Below are 21,908 nucleotides of genomic sequence, written 5' to 3'. Positions count from 1 at the left end.
CTGTAGCATCTTTACATCATGACCTCTTGCCACTACTAAGTGTCCCCAATTTACTATGTGTATTTGATCAACTTAACATAAAACCAGACCTCACTAATAATATCTAAAAACAAAAGCTGTAATAACTTCACAAAGCTCTAATTCAGTCGCCCTCGTACTTAAATATGCCTAAGAGTTACCTTATAAAGCTACATGCCCAAAATGCAGACTCATGGGCCCCATGATCAAGTCTGATGATGGCAGAGCTCAGGAACTTGCCTTTTATAACAGAAATCCACTTGTGATTCTAATGTAAGTAGTATGCAGGTCACATTTTGAAACACAGTGATTTAACTTCTTGCTGAATTGAATCAATGAAGGAAAAATAGTCTTATTAAGCATGTGGGTATACATTTGAAATTTATTACCCCCACATAATTTTTTAAAGAAAAATTGTAGGATGGATTTTTATCTAATAGAATAAGTAAGGAAGAGTATCAATGTATTTTTAAATGGCTTATGACAGAATTGCCTAACCAGATTTTGAAATAAAATACAAAGCTACAGCTTTCAAAATACTATTCCATTAAGTCACACACAGACAAAAATTGATTCCGGAAGTTTCTAAACTTTTACAAAAAATACATGGAATAATGATAAAATAAATATATAACAGAATAGAGAAAATTAACTTGAATTTTCATGGTAATAATTATGTGCACTATTTATTATATGCACTGAGACTACTGCTTTGTAAAGCAGAGGAAACCAGAATAAAATTACCTCACACTTAATATAATTTTTTAAGAGAGAGTGAGCAAGGGAAGGGCCAAGGGAAAGAGAGAGAGAATCTTAAGCAGGCTCTGTGCACTGCTGCAGAGCCCAATGCAGAGCTCGATCTCACGACCGTGGGATCACAGCCTGAGCTGAAATCAAGTCAGACACTTAACCGATTCTGCCACCCAAGCACCCCAAGATTACCTCATGCTTAAAGGGAAGACACGTCTTATGATTATGGAAGAAGTGGATAATGGCATCAGAGACAAAAATAGATTTGCCTGCTTATATAGAAGTAAGCATACTTCTTAGTCATAGAATAGTCATAGAATGGTCATGAATGATAGAAGCACTATCATTTTAGTGCTACTAATGGTAGCACTAAAAGAGATACAGTTATTTCTACCAAAGGAGGCATAGCAAAAAATAGTAAAATTAGTATTTTCTTTGGTTCTCGAATGCGTATTTTTTACTGAAAAAAATCATTCATAAATTAGCATACAAAAATGTACAAACACATGAGTAAATAATATAATGACAAAGGACTATTTTTGTGAAAAGTGTTTCTAAAACATCTTTAGATTTCAGCACAAAAGTGTACCCCTAGCACCTCTTAAAACATAAGAGGAAGCTCAAAAAAAAAATGTAGTGATGGAAGGATGCTAGCTAGCTACATTCAGTCCATCGTCAATGGCGGGTGGACACAATCAGTACATGTTAGTAAAATTAGTATCAATGTGACAACAGCAGATTGAGAAAATTATAAATTGCTGTCTCAATTGTAGAAGAGTTGCTTCCAAATTTTAAGAGCAATAATCAGATTCCATTCAAAGGAAGTTAGACAAAGAAGATATACAAACAGCAAACATGCACAGAAAGGATACTCAATATCATTAGTCATTAGGGAAGATGCAAATTAAAACTACCAGAGATACCACCATGCACCTACTAGAATCAAAAAGACTGACAACACCAACCATCAGCAATAATATACAGAGTCCGGACTGGTGGAAAAACGAAGTGCTACAGCTAGTTTGGCCGTTAAAGGTTAAACACAGAGTAGTTACTCAGTGACGCAAGAATTAAGTCCAAGGCATCCACCCAGGAAAAACAAAAGCTATATTGTAATACCTTGTATGATGTTAGGTGGGAACTACATTTATCATGGGGAACATTGCATAATGCATAGAATCGTCCATGCTGCACACTTGAGACTAATAAAACATTTGTATGTCCAGAAAGAAAGAAATCTGTCCATACCAAAACTTCTATGCAAATCTTACAAGCAGCTTTTATTCATAATAAAAGCTGGTAACAATAAAAATGCCCATCAGCTGGCAAGCAGATAAAATGTAGTATATCCATATAATGGAATACCATTGGTTAAGAAAAAGGAATGGGAGTACTCACACATGTTACAACATGGATGAATCTCAAAATCATTATACTTTGTGTATGAAGCCAGACACAGGGGTGCCTGGGTGGCTCACTCGGTTGAGCATCGACTCTTGATTTCAGCTCAGGTCATGATCCCAAGGTCGTGGAGTTGGGTCCCTGCATTGAGCTCCATGCTGAGTGTGGAGCCTGCTTAAGATTCTCTCTCCCTAGGGCACATGGGTGGCTCAGTCAGTTGAGCGTCCGACTTCAGCTCAGGTCATGATCTCACAGTTCATCAGTTCGAGTCCCACATCAGGTGAGCTCGAGCCCCACTTCTCAATCTCTCTCTCTGTCTCTCTCTCTCTCTCTTCGTCTGCCCCTCGTGGGATTCTCTGTCTCTCTGCCCCTTACTCACTTGTGCCCTCTCTCTCTCAAAACAAAACAAAAGATTCTCTGCCCCTCTCCCCAGCTCATGCTCTCTCTCTTGAAAAAAAAAATTTAATTTTTAAAAATTAAAAAAAAAGAAACCAGACACAAAATACTACATATTGTATGATTTTATCTATGTGAAATTTCTAGAAAAGCAAAACAATGGATATAGAAAGATCAGTGGTTGCTCAGGGCTAGAGATACAAGTGATGATTGACTACAAACAAGCAAAAAGGAACTTTTTGGGGTGATGGAAGTGTTCTAACACTGGATGGTAGTGACATTTGGAAAACTACACAGGTTTGCTAAAAATCATCATGTTGTACACTTCCAATGGGTGAATTTTATTCTCTGTAAATTATACCTCAGTAAAGCTGTCAAAAGGACAACAGGTACTTTAAACTGTGGAAATACAGATCATATATCATCACATGAGAAAAAGCCACAGCTCTTTTAGCAAATTAACAAATATATTTAAAATCGTTAATGCTATTAAAAATAGCAAAAGTAGAAATAGTAAAATATGTTGACAGTTTTAAAAACAGAGGTATTTGCCCTCATTCATTGTTCACAACGCTGAAATTGTTTTTCATTCTCTGTGGAGTATTATGGCTATTTATAACAACCACCATGAAACAGTTTTTATGGCCTTAGTACCTACCTCATTTTTTTTTAACATTGCTGTGGCCTTCCATGGCTTTTGAATACTAATGACATCTGGCTGGAATATTTTTATTTTATTCTATTTTATTTTATTTTATTTTATTTTATTTTATTTTATCTTATTTTATTTTATCTTATTTTTAGAGAGAGAGAGAGAGACCATGTGCGAGCAAGGGAGAGAGGCAGAGGGAGAGAGATAGAATCTTTTTTTTATTTTTTTTTTTTAACGTTTATTTATTTTTTTGGGACAGAGAGAGACAGAGCATGAACGGGGGAGGGGCATAGAGAGAGGGAGACACAGAATCAGAAACAGGGTCCAGGCTCTGAGCCATCAGCCCAGAGCCCGACGCGGGGCTCGAACTCACGGACCGCGAGATCGTGACCTGGCTGAAGTCGGACACTTAACCGACTGCGCCACCCAGGCGCCCCTAGAATCTTTTTTTTAATGTTTACTTATTTGAGAGAGAGAGACAGGCAGAGAGAGAATCCCAGGCAGGCTCCACACTGTCAACACAGAGCCTGATTTGGGGGTCGATCCCATGAACCGTGAGATCATGACCTGGGCTGAAATCAAGAGTCTGACACTCAGTGATCTGAACCACCCAGGCACCCCGAGAGAGATCATCTTAAGAAGCCTCCATGTTCAGCAGGAAGCCCGACTCAGGGCTCCATCCCACAACTTTGAGATCACGACCTGAGCAGCCACTCAAGCAACTCAGTCACCCAGGGGGCCCTGGCTGGAATATTTTATTTATCATCCAGCATACATCAGGCCATCAAAACAAGCCTGTCAAGTCCAAGAACAACTTAAAAAGAAAATAATTTTCACAAGGATTCTACAATCACAAAGAGTATATTTTTTCTACTCATTTTTGTTGAGTCCTTGTCTCAACACCACAGTGGCCCATTTTAAAAAGAGGCCAAAAGTTGTTATCCATCCAGAATCCTACCGAAAGGAAAACAGATTTCTTAATAAATCATTGAAAAATAAAGTGAGCAGTTTTGCAGAACTTGCTATAACCACAGGTAACACATTTAATGTTACATTGAAGAAATAAGCAAAAATGGCCCATGCATCTAAATGGTCAGGATCACTAGAAATAAAAGTCAACAGGACCTATATAAACTATGACTAGGTATTTCTTTTAGTAATGGGATGTAACTCAACAGAGGAAAAATAATTTGTGTAAAAATGTTCAGAGCAGTATTAATTATATTAAAAATTATATATAGTCCAAATGCCTAGTAATCAAATGGCTATGTAAATTAGGTATATCTAAATAGCAGAATACTATACAAATGTTTATAAAAAGAAAATGGACAAATTGGAGCATAAATATATGTATTCAGTGAAAAACTGACTTTATCAAATGTGCTTTATAATTTCCACAATTCACAAAAAACAATATTTGGAGGAAGGTTAATCTTTTATGGCATTAATAGCAAACCAAGTAGTAATAGACATTAGGCTAAAAAGGTAGGGGTGGATAGGTTGTTTGTTTAAATAAATTTGAAAACCCTTGGGTTTAGCAAAATTAAATCAGAAGTCTCAGCTCTTTGTCTGCTAATGTGAAGGGAAAGTCTCTATACTGGGGGGACAGCTGGAAGTGCTACAATTAGGCATATGGCCCTTTTCACCAAAACAAACCCATAGGACACATTTTAAGGAGTATTATATTGAACGTCCATTAACTTTCAGTAAAAAAATGACTTCAGATTGTTAAATGTGTGTGTGTGTGTGTGTGTGTGTGTGTGTGTGTATTTTAAATAATTTGGACTTTAGGGGCGCCTGGGTGTCTCAGTCAGTTGAGTGTCCAGCTTCCGCGCAGGTCATGATCTCATGGTTCATGAGTTCGAGCACCACAATAGGCTCACTGCTGTCAGCGAGAGCCCATTTCAGATCCTCTGTCCCACTCTCTGCCCGCCCCCCTCAAAAATGAATAAATATTAAAAAAAAATTTTTTTAATAAATAATTTGGACTTTAAAAAAATAAATTGGCTGGGGCGCCTGGGTGGCTCAGTCAGTTGAGCATCCAACTTCAGCTCAGGTCAGGATCTCGCAGTTTGTGAGTTCGAGCCCTGCGTCGGGCTCTGTGCTGACAGCTCAGAACCTGGAGCCTGTTTCAGATTCTGTGTCTCCCTCTCTCTGCCCCTTCCCCGCTCATGCTTTGTCTCTCTCTGTCTCTCAAAAATGAATAAACGTTAAAAAAAATTTTTTTAATAAATTGGGGATGCTCCCTAATAATCTTTAACATCTGTGAATTTCCAAAATGACAGAGGTTTTAATTGCTTGGTATCAATATGAGTTAGAATACTGAGTGCTGCTGTATTCCCCATATGTTAAGTTGTTACATCTAACATTAAAACTACGCGTGTGTATGTGTGTGTGTTTTATGTGTGTTCTAGTTGTTTTCTTTTTTAAAAGAATTCCCTTTGGTGTTGCCTTCCCAGGAATTAGACTATGAAGAAACGAAGAGTCTTGATTTCAGCATTATTGTCACTAATAAAGCAGCTTTTCACAAGTCAGTTAAGAATCAATATAAGCCTACATCCATTCCCATCAAAGTAAAGGTGAAAAACGTGAAAGAAGGCATTCATTTTAAAAGTAACACAATCTCCATTCATGTTAGTGAGAGCATGGATAAATCAAGCCTAAGTCAAATAATTGGAAAATTTCAAGCTTTTGACGAAGACACTGGACAAGTAGCCCACGTAAGGTAAGAGATAGTTATGAATATATTTCCTTATTTTAAATTATTTTAAATTCCTGTCTTCAAAAATTGAATACTTCATTCCTTCCCTCCCAGCATTATAATTCCCCAAAGGTCTGGAGATTGCATTTCCCAGAATTGTACCTGCAACTGAGAAGCAGGGAGATATATCCCCCGACCCCAGACCACCTTCCCTCCACCAACTGAGTGTGAGGCAGAGGCTGGCTGGGTCCTTCACCTCAAAATAATTCTGGCTAGAGAAAGCTAAAAAGCAACAAAGAAAGAAAGAAACTTACTGTCTTATTCTGTCTAAATCTTACATCCTGAAAGAGTTTAGAGGTAAGAAAGTAGCAAATAAATTTTCTCCACCAGTTCTTGTTGGGTAACTAAGTCATTCTCCAAAGGTTCACCCCCCCAAAAAAGCTATAGAATAGACTACAAAACAACTTTAAAACTTCCTGGGTTTGTAGGCAAGAATTGGTCACCCTTGCATATATGTCTTGGGTATGTTACAGAAATACAGAAGGTTCCAGATAAATGTGATACACAGTAAAGAGTAAAGAGAGGTGGGGGCGCCTGAGTGGATCAGTCAGTTAAGCATCCAACTTTGGCTCAAGTCATGGATCTCACATCACAGTTCACAAGTTCTAGCCCCACATCGGGCTCTGTGCTGACAGCTCAGAGCCTGGAGCCAGCTTCGGATTCTGTGTCTCCCTCTCTCTCTGCCCCTTATCTGCTCATTCTCTCTCTCTCTCTCTCTCTCTCTCTCTCTCTCTCTCTCTCTCTCAAAACAAACAACAAACAAAAAAAGAACATTTAAAAGAGTAAAGAGAGAGGACTTTTAGGACAGTTTCAAAAAGCTCAAAGCATTTCAGACTAATGCCTGTAACAAGAACATAGATAATGAACCAAAAATTAAACTTGAAAAGTTGTAGATGTTAGAGATTATGTTTATACAGAAGTGAAAATTAATTTTATGTTTGTGTTATAACAGATATGCCAAATTGGAAGACATAGACAACTGGATCTCTGTGGATTCTGTTACATCTGAAATTAAACTTGTAAAAATTCCTGATTTTGAATCCAGATATGTCCAAAATGGTACATACACTGCAAAGATTTTGGCAATATCAGAAAGTAAGTTATTAAATATATAAAATAAGTTATTTTTTCTTGGTTATAGGTACTTAGATAATATTTTTTAACATCAGAGACCTTCATTTTGTTCTTGTAGGAAAACCAGATCTCTCTAATGGACAAACCTTCACATTTCTACTTATTTAGTGGATTAAAAAACATGACTTGATTTGAGTATGAAAACATATCTAGGATAGAAAGTGCTGTAATTTGTTAGTACCTTCTTCTCACCAAATCGGAAAGATAATTCAAACTATATCCATTGTCAACAATATAGGCAGCATATCCATATTTCTTCTTTATTATTTTTCAGGTTATCCAAGAAAAACTATCACTGGCACCATTGTTATCACAGTGAGAGACATCAATGACAATTGCCCCACTTTGGTTGACCCAGTGCAGAGTATCTGTGAGGACGTGCGGTATGTGAATGTGACCGCAGAGGACCTGGATGGGCACCAGAACAGTGAGCCTTTCAGTTTCTCCATCATCGACAATCCAGCTGGGATGGCAGAAAAATGGCAAATAGTGCACCAAGAAAGTAAGCAAAATCACTAGACTACATATTTAAACATTAAACAGGATAGGGGCGCCTGGGTGGCTCAGTCGGTTAAGCGTCCGACTTCGGCTCAGGTCATGATCTCGCGGTTTGTGAGTTCAAGCCCCGCGTCGGGCTCTGTGCTGACAGCTCGGAGCCTGGAGCCTGTTTCAGATTCTGTGTTTCCCTCTCTCTCTCTGACCCTCCCCCGTTCATGCTCTGTCTCTCTCTGTCTCAAAAATAAATAAACGTTAAATAAATAAATAAATAAACAGGATAGAATTCTAAAATCTTTATAATATAGACTGTGCTTTCTTTTTTCATAAATTATATTTCCAATACAATTTTTTTTAATGTTTATTTATTTTTGAGACAGAGAGAGACAGAGCATGAACAGGGGAGGGTCAGAGAGAGAGGGAGACACAGAATCCGAAGCAGGCTCCAGGTTCTGAGCTGTCAGTACAGAGCCCAACGTGGGGCTCGAACTCACAGACCATGAGACCATGACCTGAGCCAAAGTCGGAGGCTCAGCCGACTGAGCCACCCAGGCGCCCCTCCAATACAATTTTTTAAAGAAGTTTATAAAATGAGGTTCAGAAGCTCAGGTATAGTGTCTTTCATCAGCCTATAGTTAATACTTGATTTGGAGTAATAGAAGAGGGAGAGATGAAAAATAACTTGATGTCTTAAAGATAGCTAGGTATTCCCTAAACTGCTCTTGAAGTACTTGTTTTGTCTCGTAAGCTAAGGAGTACGTCGTCTGTCTAGGCACAGCAACCAGAGTAGATGTCTTCTAAAATCTTAAGCTATGGTAACAATTCCATTAAAAGAATATTTATGGATCACTTACATGTACGAGGCACTCTGCTGGCCCGTCATATGCATTATCTCATTCAGTCCTTTAATCTATAACTTATTCCCTGATTACAGCTGAGGAATCTTGGCCTAACTAGAATTAAGCTGGTAAGTGATGGACACAAGATAAAGAAGGGTCTGTCTGACCCTCACCCCATTCCAGATGGCCATGTGCATATATCCATATCTTGGACATACCCCCTTGTTGACATGAGCTTTTGGGTGTTTTTCAGGGTGGTTTTGAATGCCAAAAACTATCTAGAAGACCATTTTGTTTTAAACAATTAGTGGTCATTTTAGAAAAGTTTCAAATATAGTACCCAAGCTTTTCTTACTTTACAGGTGTATTGTTATTTTAAATCTAACAAATTTTTACAATCGTTTTAAGAGGCTTTGAATAATGTTTGGTCCAATTTACAGAGTAAACACCTTCAACATCTCAGAATACATTTATAAATTAAGTATATTTCATTTTTTTCTATGTATTTCAGTGATCTGAATTAACAAATAAAATGCATTATCTCACTTCATGTGATCTATATACGCTAAAGTTCCAATACATTTGACTTATAAATACCCTAAACCAGAAATCCTCTTCAGTGTTTCAATACAGAACAAACCAGTGATATTTCAACCTACAGGTACAAAGCGATGACTGTAACATATTCACACATTTTAAATTGGAGTTAACAAAGCTGTTGCATTAATAGGGCTAATTTTCCAAACAACATAAAAACACAGTAACAAACACAAATAATTTTCGTATCATACACAAATATTAAAACTATGTCTTCAAATTGCATAAATATTCTGTACCTAATTCTAAATTTTCTTGGGGTTTATATATTCACTGGCAAAAGACAGTTATGCCCTCAGTTAACTAAATTTGCCTCCCCTCTAAGGATGAAGTACTTGTTTAGTCAATCACCATCCTAATTAGTTGATGCTTCTTAAGATCAAGTGCAGCTAGCATGAGCCCAAGGTGGCAGACATCCAGATGATTCCTCTTATGGTAATTAAGTCACAGGCTTCAAACTGGAGAAGTGGTTGGTCTTCTTATTCACAGTATCTAATTCTGTACCCACAAAAGTCTGGGACTCCCACCTATGCTGAATGCTTGATTGGAGCTGGCCTTTCTTTGACTAAGATGTGCAAATGTGTTTCACATTGAACTTGCTGGGTTTCCAAGTCTTATTTATTTTATTTAAGAAACACATGATGGGGCGCCTGGGTGGCGCAGTCGGTTAAGCGTCCGACTTCAGCCAGGTCACGATCTCGCGGTCCGTGAGTTCGAGCCCCGCGTCAGGCTCTGGGCTGATGGCTCAGAGCCTGGAGCCTGTTTCCGATTCTGTGTCTCCCTCTCTCTCTGCCCGTTCCCCATTCATGCTCTATCTCTCTCTGTCCCAAAAATAAATAAACGTTGAAAAAAAAAAAAAAAAAGAAACACATGATGTTTGGGAGATGCCAGTCACCGTCCTAAACACTCAACAAATGTTAACCACCCTAGAAGTTTGGAACAGATGAAGTTTCTTCACAGATGAAGAAACAAGGGCAGAGAGTTTTATTAACATTCTCAAGGTCACAGTTAAGAGCTGGAACTAGGATTTGAACCTAAGTGATCTGCCTCTGGAGTCTTTCTGGATACAAAAATGAATTTTCTATCTAAATATCAAGATGTTTGAATTTGATGGGTTCTTGAATTTTTTGTAGTCTTAGGAACATGAAATTCTTAAGGATATACATGTTGGAATGTTATAAGAGGAAGTCACTGAGATTTACACTCTATATATCTAGATGGTTTAGAGAGGATTCTATAAACTAAGCTTTCTTCCCCTTGATTACAAAATAAGATGATTGGCAAGCTGTCATGATAATAAACAATACCTATCTATTTTTATTTATTTGGGAAATTTTTAAAGTACAGAAAATTCTAGAGACTGATGTGGCACATCTTTGTACCTACCACTTAGAATGAAAGGAATATTAACAGTTTCTCGTATTTGAATAAGACCTCCTTTTTTATAATGATGGATAAAGTAGAAATCCTCTTTGTGACTTTCCTCCCGTCTCAACTTGCCCCCTCAAAGCCAATCACACATTTAATTATATTCTTCCAGGCCAAGTCTTCATGGATTTTTTTTTTCTTGAGTTCAAGTTCCTTTAAACGATTAGATGCTTTTCTCACTTCTCCAAAGCATTGAGGATGATTTAATAAGTATATTCTAGCTATGCAGATCAGATCCCATGAAATTTAACCTCAAAATGAAGAGAGGCTATTTCTTATTTCCAAAAATAAATAATTAAAACAAAACAAAACCTAAACATTTCATTTTTAGCTTTGTATTCAATCAGGTTTACATGTCTTGCAAGTATATTCTTTTTAAATAAGTGTTATGAAGATGTCAGGACAATTTTTGAGCTCTTCTAACTGATCATTAAAAAAAATAAAAAAACAGTGGAACTGATCTAGATTATTCATAGAGATTAGCGTGATAACTAAAAGCAATTCATAATTCTTGATTGAATCTAGGATCAAGGGTGGAAAAAAACAGAAAGAAAGAGAACTATAAAGGGCATTATTATAATTGAAATGTTTGACTGTGGATTATATCAATACCAAATTCTTTGAGAGCACTAATGTCCCTTGGTCTTAGAAGGTATATGCTGATGTGTATCATAATATCTGCAACCTACTTTCAAGTAGCTCAGAAAAATGTGTATGGACAAACTATTGTTATAGAATGTAAACTAGTCATGAAGAGTATATAGATATTTATTGTAATATTCTTAGAATTGTTCTGTAGATTTGAAATTTTTCAAAATTTTGGATATATAGTGATACAGTGTCAGGAATAAGAAGTAAGGAGCTACATGAAACGAGATTAGCCCATTGCTGAAAATTATGAAAGCTGGGGATGGGTACCATGAGGGTTAACTACCCTCTTCTATTATTGTCTGTTTGATAATTGCCTTGATAAGGTTTTTTTAAGAAATGGTAAAATAAAGGTCATTTAATGGAAATGTCATTTAACTTTTAACTTGTTTGTTACTGTATTCCCAGTACATAGAACAGTTCCTAGCATTTGGTAGACATTACACACAATTGTTAAAAGTAATAAAAGGAAGATGTATTCACATCTAATCCTTTGTTATTAACCTTCCTCTTGGAAATATCTGGACTAATTTTAACAAATGTAAATTCAATTCAAATTTTAACTAATTTTAGCAGTGTGAATTCAATAGAAAAGTTAAGCAATGGGGCACCTGGGTGGCTCAGTTAAACGTCCAGTCTCAGCTCAGGTAATGATCTCATGGTTCGTGAGTTTGAGCCAGCATTGGGCTCCACGCTGATAGTGTGGAGCCTGCTTGGAATTCTCTCTCCCCCTCTCTCTGTCCCTCCCCAACTCACGCTTTCTCTCTCTCAAAACAAATAAACTTAAAATTTTTAAAAATAATTTTTTAAAAAAAGGCTAAGTAAGAATAAAGCTTCTAACTGGAGCTAAATATTATTAGCAGTTAAAGAATGTTTCTGTGATTTAATCTCACCCCTTCCTTGGTAATCACTCATTTTCCTTTCCTTTTGCCTCCTACCCTTGTAGGTACCAGTGTGTTACTGCAACAAAAGGAGCAAAAGATCGGGAGAAGTGAAATTCAGTTCCTGATTTCAGATAGTCAGGGCTTCAGCTGCCCTGAAAAGCAGGTCCTTAAACTGACAGTTTGTAAGTGTCTGGACGGCAGCAATTGTGTGGAAGCTCTGCGTGACTCCTATGTGGGCCTGGGACCCGCAGCAATCGCGCTAATAATTTTTGCCCTTCTGCTGTTGCTACGTAAGTATTTTGAAAGCCACTCTTTAGTTCGTCTAGTAATTTTGATGCACTCCCAGTGTTCTTTTACCATAGTGGTCATTGATTTCTTTACACGTATTCTTTAACCACACTAGAACACTTTTGAGGGTGATTAGGGGAACAATAAATGATCATTGATAAATTCACCAAAGGTTATTCTAGCCCTCTTCAGATGTGCCTTGCACATCGTAGGCTCTCAAGCTCTCTTGTGTGAATTTGGATTATGAATACAAAGGTTATTTTACAAATCCGTCTTACTCCCACCAGTTCTTGCTTTGCACATTCAACTTGTCCTTATACCCTCTGCTTTGCTTGCCCCTTCACCTGCGCCAACAGTAGCCAGACCCTCTGAGCACTTCCGTGCTTCCCTGCAATGACAACCAGTCCTGCCTTCCCTGCATGACCTCCAAAGACCTCAGGTTTCCTTTCACGAAACAACAAAGTACTGCAGCCTGGGGTCTGTGGAATACCACTCCACTTGGCCACTGAACAAGGGCAGACGACCACCTCCGAGGCAGCCTCAGCGATTTCAGTGATGAGGGAGGAGCTTGTCAAAGCCAGTAGTAGGTGTGCAATTAAATGCACAGCACTCGCCAGTTTACGGTGTGCTTTTATGCCATCGTCTCTGGTTTATGAGTAAAAATACAGACATGGACCGAGAAGTGACTTGTCTCAGCTCACCAGTCTGCAGGTGGGTACTGGAGCTGGGACTACATTTTTTACCCAGAGACCCCTTGCATTGCCTTCTCATTTCAGACTCCCCGGGGCCAAGGAGCCAAATGTGGCACTCGGCGCATGGTAGACCCTTGATAAGCATTTGTTAAATTTGTTGAAATGATTGAGTTGCTTGCCACTGGCTAATTTCAATTTTTTTACTCACAGTGGCTATATTTACTGAGCTGTCAACTATTTAACACAAAAAGGAATCTAGGAAGTAGTCAGTTCATCTTTGGAAGCTGCCAGATGGAAATGGCAATAAAACCTAATTTGAGATGGACTGCTTACCGGTGTAGTTAATTCTTTATTACATCGATCAAGAAGACAACATTGGCTTTCACTTCCTCCCTGAAGCAGAATAGAATTTAAGAAGGGAGCTCTGAAATTTTACTGAATTCTAAATGAAATGTTATATATATTTTAAGGGTTTTTAATGTAGAGTCATTTTAGAAAATAATACTCAGGTAATTCAAATGTTAATTTGAACCTCAGTGAGTCATGCCTTCTGCTGAATTCTACTCCAGGATAAAGTGGTGAAGTATTATAGAAGTTCCAGTGTTCTAGAATATTTGAACATATTAAAATTTTCCTACCCTGGGAGCTTTTGATCTTTTTAACAAATATATTTTGGGGGGATAGTGAATTTTCTCATATTAAAAAAATCGGTTTAAAAGAACAACAAGAGATTTAAATCTTTAAATTAGTTTTGATGATTCATATGCTATCAAATCCAGACTTGGTATGCCACCCAGCAACAATACACAGGCTGCTTTTGAGGAATGAGGACTCTGAATTTACAATACTTCCTCATCCTGCTTGTTAGGCTTTGGTACAAGCTTGTCTTGGGGACTTTGGATCGGCGTGAAGAAAAGAAAAATGCAAAAATAAGGCTGTGCATAAGTGAAGACTGAACTCTAAGAAGCAATATGCAAATTCCAAAATTTGAAGATACGTTTAGAAATATGTGGGGACTAACCTGGTCCTGACTGCATTTTGTTTCTGTCCAGTTGTACCGCTTTTACTGCTGATGTGCCATTGTGGAGAGGGTGCCAAAGGCTTCACCCCCATTCCGGGCACTATAGAGATGCTGCATCCTTGGAATAACGAAGGGGCGCCACCTGAAGACAAGGTCAGATCATCAGATGTCAATGGAACATGTCTTCTTTTCTGATTTTAAAGGGCCCTTGGGAAGTGTTTCTAACATTTTAAGTCATGAGAGAGTAAAGTGGCCATTATGGATTTCATTCACACGTCTTTGTTAAACAGAGGGTTCAAATGACAACATATTTTGTGCTTGTTGCCAGGGCAGAGTTGAAGTGGTTTTGCTCTACTGTGATAGGTTCTAGGTTACCGAAAATCTAGAAACAGGGTCAGGTTGGGTAATGACGCAGGGAATGAAGGATGTGCTTCTAATTTCCATTCCCTTTGATACATAGGGCTGGCAGAGGTAAACCCACCACCCCCGTGACAATTATAAAATGTCGCCAAATCCCCTCTCCTCTTGTCTCTCCCAACTTCACCCCGGGTCTGTCATCACCATCTGCAATAAGCATCATGCTCAATAGGATATGATTTAGCATCAAGTGCCAGAGAACTCAGAAAAACAGAGGCGTAAATATAAATGTGAGCAGTCTAGGTCCCATGTGGTGATTCCTGTACAGCTGGCCCCAGGTGCCTCCTTTCTTGTTGTTCCTCCATGAATGAGTTCCATTCCCATATGGCCTTCATGCTCCATACACTAGCTGCTGTCCCCACATTCCAACAAGCAGATCAGAAAACCGCTCTTGAAAAACATTTCCCAAAAGTTGCATACCCCATTTCTGCTTGAAATCATATTAACCTGAACTTGTCAGGTCACTATTCCTAATAGCAATGGAGGCTTGGAAATACAGATTTTCCTTGAAGCAGCCATGTATATCTCCAGCTAGAAAATAAATAAATAAATAAACAAACAAATAAATAAATAAATAAAGGTTTAATAAACATAGAAGAAGACATTACACTCTAGAGGAAAGTTGAAATGCCGTTGATGCCCATAGAGTAAATGAGCTGAGAATATATTTAGATAATTTTTTTTTCTCCTTGGGTTATAATCAGCTAACAAAACAAGAAGGTGGAGTGGAGATCTTCAGAAGGCTCAAATAGAAGTTAGTCAAGCCAAAATATTTTTCCTAATTTGCCTCTGTGGAAATAGCTTATTCCCTTGATAGGCCCAGTTGGCTCAGATCCTCCTACCAACTGTACTCCATCCTTCTCAGTTCTCAACTGTATTTGCTGTCACAGGTGGTGCCATTGCTTCTGACAGCAGATCATGGAGAGAGCGTAGCAGCAGGCAGTGGAGTGGGAGGAGGTATGACAACCAAAGAAACCATCGTGAAAGGAGGCAGCTCTGCTTCCTTCATCAAAGGGCAACATGAGATGTGTGAGGTGGATGAAAGGTGGGAAGAACACAGAAACTTCATTTCTGCTGCAGTTGCCCAAGTGACAGGGACAACAGGAGCCAACATAGGTGCTGAAACTTTAAGGAGCACAAGAGTCATGGGGTCTTCCAGAGACATGGCCGGAGCTCGAACAGCTGCTGTTGCAGTGAGCGAGGAATTCTTAGGAAGTTATTTCGCTGAGGTAAAGGTTGGTTTTTATATATGCCAGGTGGGGGAGGGGACATTTAGAGGTGAATGTGGTATTATTAGGGTAATCATTGCCTTGGATCTAAATAGGACTTTGTCATCGTTTAAGAAAATGTTTCTAGGCAGTGAGGAAAGAGTGATGTGACCCATTACACGAGTTAGCTCAGTTACTCAGTGATAACAAACGACCCCGTAATCTGACTTCTTGCAGAGGCTTATTTCTCACATTCATGTCTTTGCCAGTTGACACAGCTCTGCTCTTCTCCATGTTGTCTTCATTCCAAGCCACATGCCGAGAGAGCAGATTGTACCAGGGCACTGGGCAGCTCCATCCTTGGGAAACAGGCAAGAGTCACACAGAACCAGGCAATGATGGATCCTACAGCGGCTGCCTTTTTGTGCTCACGTTTCATTGGTCATAGCAAATCACATGACCAAGCCAGATGTCAGTGGGTCAGAAAGTTCAGTAACTCTGCAGGAGCAGACTTGACAGACTTGACCCTGCCAGGAGCAGAGGGAATCTGTGACCTAAAAACCACAGTCTATTATGTCCATTTAAATTTTGCCTATGTAGCTTCACTATTGAGGCAGTTTACAAAAAAAATTAGGAGGAAAATTGCCAGAAAGATGATGGGATGCAGTCAGAAAGCTCATGCCTGGAATTAGGAATTAGAAGCAGGGCTTGGGGGCGCCTGGGTGGGTCAGTCGGTTAAGCATCTGACTCTTGATGTCAGCTCAGGTCATGATCTCACAGTTGGTGAGTTCAAGCCCCACATCCGGCTCTGTGCTGACAATGTGGAGCCTGCTTGAGATTCTCTCTCTCCCCCTCTGTCTCTGCCCCTCCTCTGCTCACTCTCTGAATCTCTCTCTCAGAATAAATAAATAAACACTTAAAATTCTGAATTAAAAAAAAAGAAGAAAAAGCAGAAGCAAGGCTGGATACCTTTCTTGAGAACAAGGTCCCTGTGCCCCACACAGGAATGGGCAGAATCAGAGTGTTGAGCATCTGAAGGACACTTGAGACAAGGAAGGAGATGGGCTTCTGTGGAGACCAGTTTATTTATGTCCCCTCTCTGCGTGGTTGCAAATTACTGGAGTGCTTTCCCACTTCCTGTCTCCCTCCGCCCTCCCTTCTTTCAGATCACCTGCCCACCCCATTAGCTTGACAGGGTGGTGGTGATGTGGTCAGGGTCAAGGAGAACCACTTCTCATCCCCCTTCTGTCGCGCTGCCCTGTTGGTTTCATTTGGATAGTTTCCCCTCTCCACTCTAACCCTGCTCAAGTCAGTCTTCGTTGTGTATGTATGTGAGCAGTTTTTAATTCAGAAATCATTTCAAACTTTCCAGAAAATTTTCACGAACAGTAGAAATTTTGAACTCCTGTATATTCTTAACCCAGATTACCCAATTATTAACCCTTTCCCACATTTGCTATTTGCTTTTCTCTCCCTCCCTTCCTCCCTCCACCCCCCTCACTCTTTCTCTCTCACACACACATGCACATGACACACACACATGCACATTTTCTTACACAGTACAATGAACAAATTTTGAGACATAACAGTGACATATTCCATATTTTGATTTTGCCAGTGATCATAATAATGCCATTTATAGCCATTGTTTTTCCTGTCCAAGACCCCATCCAGAAGTCCTGCCTTTCTTACCTTTCAGAACATGAATATTTTTTTAAGAATACAGGCCAGTTGTGTTGTAGGATGCCCAATTTGTGTTTCTCTGATGTTTTCTTGTAATTAGACTCAGGCTGCGCTTTTGGGGCAGGAATATAGTCTCATTCTTAAGTGAAGTTGTGTCACTAATTTGTGCCTCTGTTTTTATTTCTATTTTAGAAAGCTGCTTCTTATACTGAGGAAGATGACATTCACATAGCCAAAGATTGCCTTCTGGTTTATTCTCAGGAAGACACTGCATCTCTACACAGCTCCATTGGCTGTTGCAGTTTCATTGAAGGAGAGCTCGATGATCACTTTCTAGATGATTTAGGGCTTAAATTCAGGACACTAGCCGAAGTTTGCTTGGGTCAAAAGATAGACATGGATGTGAAAATTGAGCAGAGGCAAAAACCTGTGGGAGAATCAAGTATGAAGGCAGCTTCACATTCATTCGATGAGAAAACTAGGATTCACGCAGAGAATGCCTACTCCTCGGGCAGTAGCTTTCGAGTTCCCAAACCTTCGCATGAAGCAAATGCGGAGAAAGTAACTCAGGAAATAGTCACTGAAAGATCCATATCTTCTAGGCAGAGTGAGAAGGTAGCTACACTGCTCTGTGATCCGTTGGCCTCTGGCAATGTTGTAGTGACAGAAACTTCCTATGCCACAGGCTCCACGATGCCACCAAGCACCGTGATCCTGGGTCCTGGACAGCCACAGGCCCTCATCGTGACGGAGCGGGTATATGCTCCAGCCCCTCCCTTGGTAGACCAGCACTATGCTAATGACGGTAGTGTCATGGTTACCGAGAGAATAATACAGCCTAACGGGGGCATCCCTGGTCCTCTGGAAGGCACTCAGCCTCTGCCAGATGCACATTATGTGATGGTGAGGGAGAGAGAGAGCTTCCTCGCCCCCAGCCCAGGCGTGCAGCCCACTCTGGCCGTGCCTGGTGTGGCAGCAGGACAGAACGTGACAGTGACAGAAAGAGTACGAACAGCTGTCCCCACGCTGCAATCCAGTTACCAGATTCCTGCTGAAACCTCTGTGATGGCCAGAAAGACAGAGGTTTCTGGAGCCAGAGGCCCTGGCCCTCTGCCAAATTTCAGTTTAGAGGAGTCTGGTCATTCTAATTCTACTGTAACTACATCTTCCACCAGAGTCTCCAAGCGCAGCGTCGTGCAGCATTCCTACTCCTCAACCCCTGTCGACCGCAGTCTGACCCAGAGTTTAGCTAGCAGTGACTGACTTCATGTTTCCAACGGACCTCTCTTTTGATGAGCCTCCGGTCGTAAGACACATACACACGGGGCTTGACACTTTTCTCAGTCACTAACACACAGCCGACCTCGCTGTCCCAGCCTCCAAGTATGTCCTTCACAAATGCTCCAGGGCTCACTGGGGGCATAACGATGAGACTGTGTCTTAAGTGCCTTTTAATGAGTTATGTCCAGACAGTTATGGCCAGAAAGCAGGTTAAAGAGAGCGTAAATCTGGCTTTAAGAGTTTGCCACATTGACACAGAGTGTCCACTCCATGAGCTCTCCAGTAGAGCCATCCCTGAAACTGACTGGGAGTCTTTGCACTCACGGTCCACACTGCCATTCTCTATTCCATGCTTTACTGCACCTGGCAGGTTATCCACACGTTTATCCAAAAATATGAGCACAGCCTGGGCAACTGGTTTTGCTTGTTTTCTTTCTAGACTAGGAGCCGGGCCTTTTAATCTGTTAGGCTGACTGAATTATGGAACGTTGGCATGATAAAGAACACACGTAGATTTCTGTGCATGTGTGTGGTAGGACTTTAGAAATAGCATTATCGCTTCCCTTTGCCTCCCCAAAATCATGAAAATAATGAATACTTCAAATTCAGTTGAATGATCCAGGGCAAAATTCATAAATATAAAATCGCTCTACTTTTTATAGTAATAATACACTGTTTTTTTAAAACTCAGGATACATTATCTTCTAATCTTGTACAGCTAAATTAACCACGAGACTGGATTCTCCACTGTGATAAGAAGCTGCCCGTTTGATTGCTATATATCCTTAGTACATAACATGAGTGCCAAATAAATATTTGTGGAATTAAACCAAATTTTCGAAACCATTCTCTTTTATATACAATTATAAGAAAAATACTGAAAAACCCTATGGTATCAGTAATTATGAGTTTGAAATTATGATTTTATTCTATGTCTCAAGGTTACTGACTGGCCAGTCATGACTTACTTCATGAATATTAAATATTCAGTTGAACTATTGAACAAAGCCTGAATTTGTATGTTATCCTTGCCTTTCATTGTGAAAAGTTATTTGGGTATTTTGGCCTTTAAGTAGGTTGTGTTTTTATTGCTCCTTGAAGAAATAGAGCATTTAAGGTTTCAAAGTATATATATAGCCATATATAGTCAGAAATATTTTTGACTTGAATTATGTTATACAAAAGATTGATATGTTTTGCTCCTACTGACTGACTGTGTATGGGTAAAAGACAAATATTTTTAAATATCATAAGTCTGTGGCCAAGATGAAGGTCAATCTTCCATGATCTAAATTTTTTACTCTCTACTTAGTATTTGCAGCTTTTTTTTCTATTGCAGACTTAGTAGTTATATTTTGCCACATATGCAACAGGAATATCATTACTGCGTGAAATGTAAATATGACCTATGTACCCCAAACAAACCAAAGATGGTCTTAACCATCCTCCCCGGACAGACTTGGAAAACCTAACCTGTCTCCTGTATGCAGCATAATCACATTTTCTAAATGGTTTTTTGTACCTGAAACGGTGATTTGTATTAGGTCTTACCTTTGTTCCTTGGGAGATTATATTTGTATGTGTATCATCATAAAATATTTAAATAAAAAGATGACCTTTGAGCAACCCTTTTCCATATTTTTTACTGTTCCATCATATTTTACAAGGACTATAATTGTACATTAGAGGAGAGAGCACCCCGAAAGCAGGCGTGTGTTCGACTTTGGCACTTGAATTAGAACTGCTTACATTCAGCTCAGCCAGCCTCCTTAGAAGAGCATCATTTCCAGAAGGCCCAGGTAAATTTTAATTTCAGGTATATTTCAGTGTAAACGTGTCCCATAGTGAAAAATGATCTGTTGTTTATCTGAAATTCGACTTTAGTCGGGCACTCCCTTTTCTATTTGCCCAGTCTGGCAACCTTGTTCCTAAGGGACTGGAGTTGGCTCTCTGCCCACAAAGTGACATTTGGGGAACCTACGGGGCTCAGCCAAAGAATGCTTACACATCTAACCCAAAGAGGTGAGACCATTCAATGAATGGTAAAAAGCTGTTTTAGTTACTTGTTACAGTTTACAAGGGAAAAGATCAGAGTTTCTGCATATACTATAATGTCACATTAATAAATATTTCACAACACTGGTGCCTCAAGACACCCTAAAGCATAAAGACCATGTTGTATTTCTGTGACCTCAGGGCTCCCACCCCAAGTGGCACATGGGAGCAATTTTTGGTTTATCTTATGAGTCTCTACAGACCATATTCCCATCACCACCACATCAAAAGGTATTCGGTAAGATGTTGCTTATGAAGTAACACCAAGAAATGAGGGGCTTCAAATAACAATATTAAGATAATTAATCTTACCTCTTTGGGGCATCTGGGTGGCTCAGTTAAGTGTCCGATTTTGGCTCAAGTCATGATCTCACGGTTCGTGGGTTTGAGCCCCGCGTTGGGCTCTGTGCTGACAGCTCAGAGCCTGGACCCTGCTTTGGATTCTGTGTCTTCTGTTCTGCTCCTCTCCCACTCATGCTGTCTCTTCAAAAATAAATAAACATTAAAAAAAATTTTTTTAATAAAAAAAAATAAATAAATCTTACCTCTTTAACATACCAAAATTTTCTGGCTTCACTATTTTAGGGTAATTCAAGTCTTCTATCATTACTGATTTTTTGGTCTACTTTTTCTATTAATTGCTGAGAGAAGGATATTAAAATCTCTGGCTGATTGTGGCTTCACTTATTCCTCATTTAATGTTTTCTAGTTTTGCTCCCTGTATTTTTAAACTTGTTTTCCCTGCATTAATAACATAAATACATTTAGCATTGTGTCTCTTCAGAGAATTGACCCTTTTTTATCTTTATGGAATATCACTCTTTGATTATATTCTTTGTCTTAAAATCTGCTTTGCTAACATTAACATTGACACACCGTCTTTCTTATGCATGGTATATCTTCTAACTTTTTGCTCTCAACTTTATAATGTATTTCTTATAAATATAGACATGGGTCTTGCTGTTTTGTCCATTTTAACACTTTGAATGAATGGAAGGTTTTAGTCTACTTGCTTCAATTTTTAATATTGACGAGCTTAAGCCTTCCATCTTGGTATTTGTTTTCTCTTGGTCCTATCTGGTTTTTTAGTTTCTATGCTCCTTTCCTGCCTTCCTTTGCATGTTGAACATTCGAGGATTCCACCGTAGCCCTTCTACTGATCTTTTAACTAGTTGCTTTTGTGAAAATCCAATTAAAAATATCTCCTGCCAGTAGGGGCACCTGGGTGGCTCAGTCAGTTAAGCATCCGACTTCAGCTCA

At 39.2% G+C, this 21,908-nt stretch overlaps 1 protein-coding gene across 1 annotated transcript in view; it reads left to right on the top strand.

Annotated features, from left to right (window-relative positions):
- The window catches only part of DSG2 (desmoglein 2), a 51,028-nt gene extending 30,809 nt beyond the window's left edge, over positions 1–20,219 (top strand). The window contains exons 9-15 of the mRNA XM_040479160.1: positions 5,677–5,942; positions 6,931–7,073; positions 7,387–7,614; positions 12,066–12,293; positions 14,036–14,157; positions 15,312–15,650; positions 17,505–20,219. Of these exons, the coding sequence (XP_040335094.1) occupies positions 5,677–5,942; positions 6,931–7,073; positions 7,387–7,614; positions 12,066–12,293; positions 14,036–14,157; positions 15,312–15,650; positions 17,505–18,575 (2,397 nt within the window). The 3' untranslated portion in view covers positions 18,576–20,219. The remainder of the gene's footprint in view (positions 1–5,676; positions 5,943–6,930; positions 7,074–7,386; positions 7,615–12,065; positions 12,294–14,035; positions 14,158–15,311; positions 15,651–17,504) is intronic.
- Positions 20,220–21,908: the final 1,689 nt, after the last annotated feature.

Source organism: Herpailurus yagouaroundi, unplaced genomic scaffold (assembly GCF_014898765.1).
Source record: "Herpailurus yagouaroundi ecotype Mexico unplaced genomic scaffold, PumYag 142, whole genome shotgun sequence".
Classification (NCBI taxonomy): domain Eukaryota; kingdom Metazoa; phylum Chordata; class Mammalia; order Carnivora; family Felidae; genus Herpailurus; species Herpailurus yagouaroundi.
Note: the sequence above shows the minus strand (reverse complement) of the source record. Positions and strands in the feature narration are given on the sequence as shown.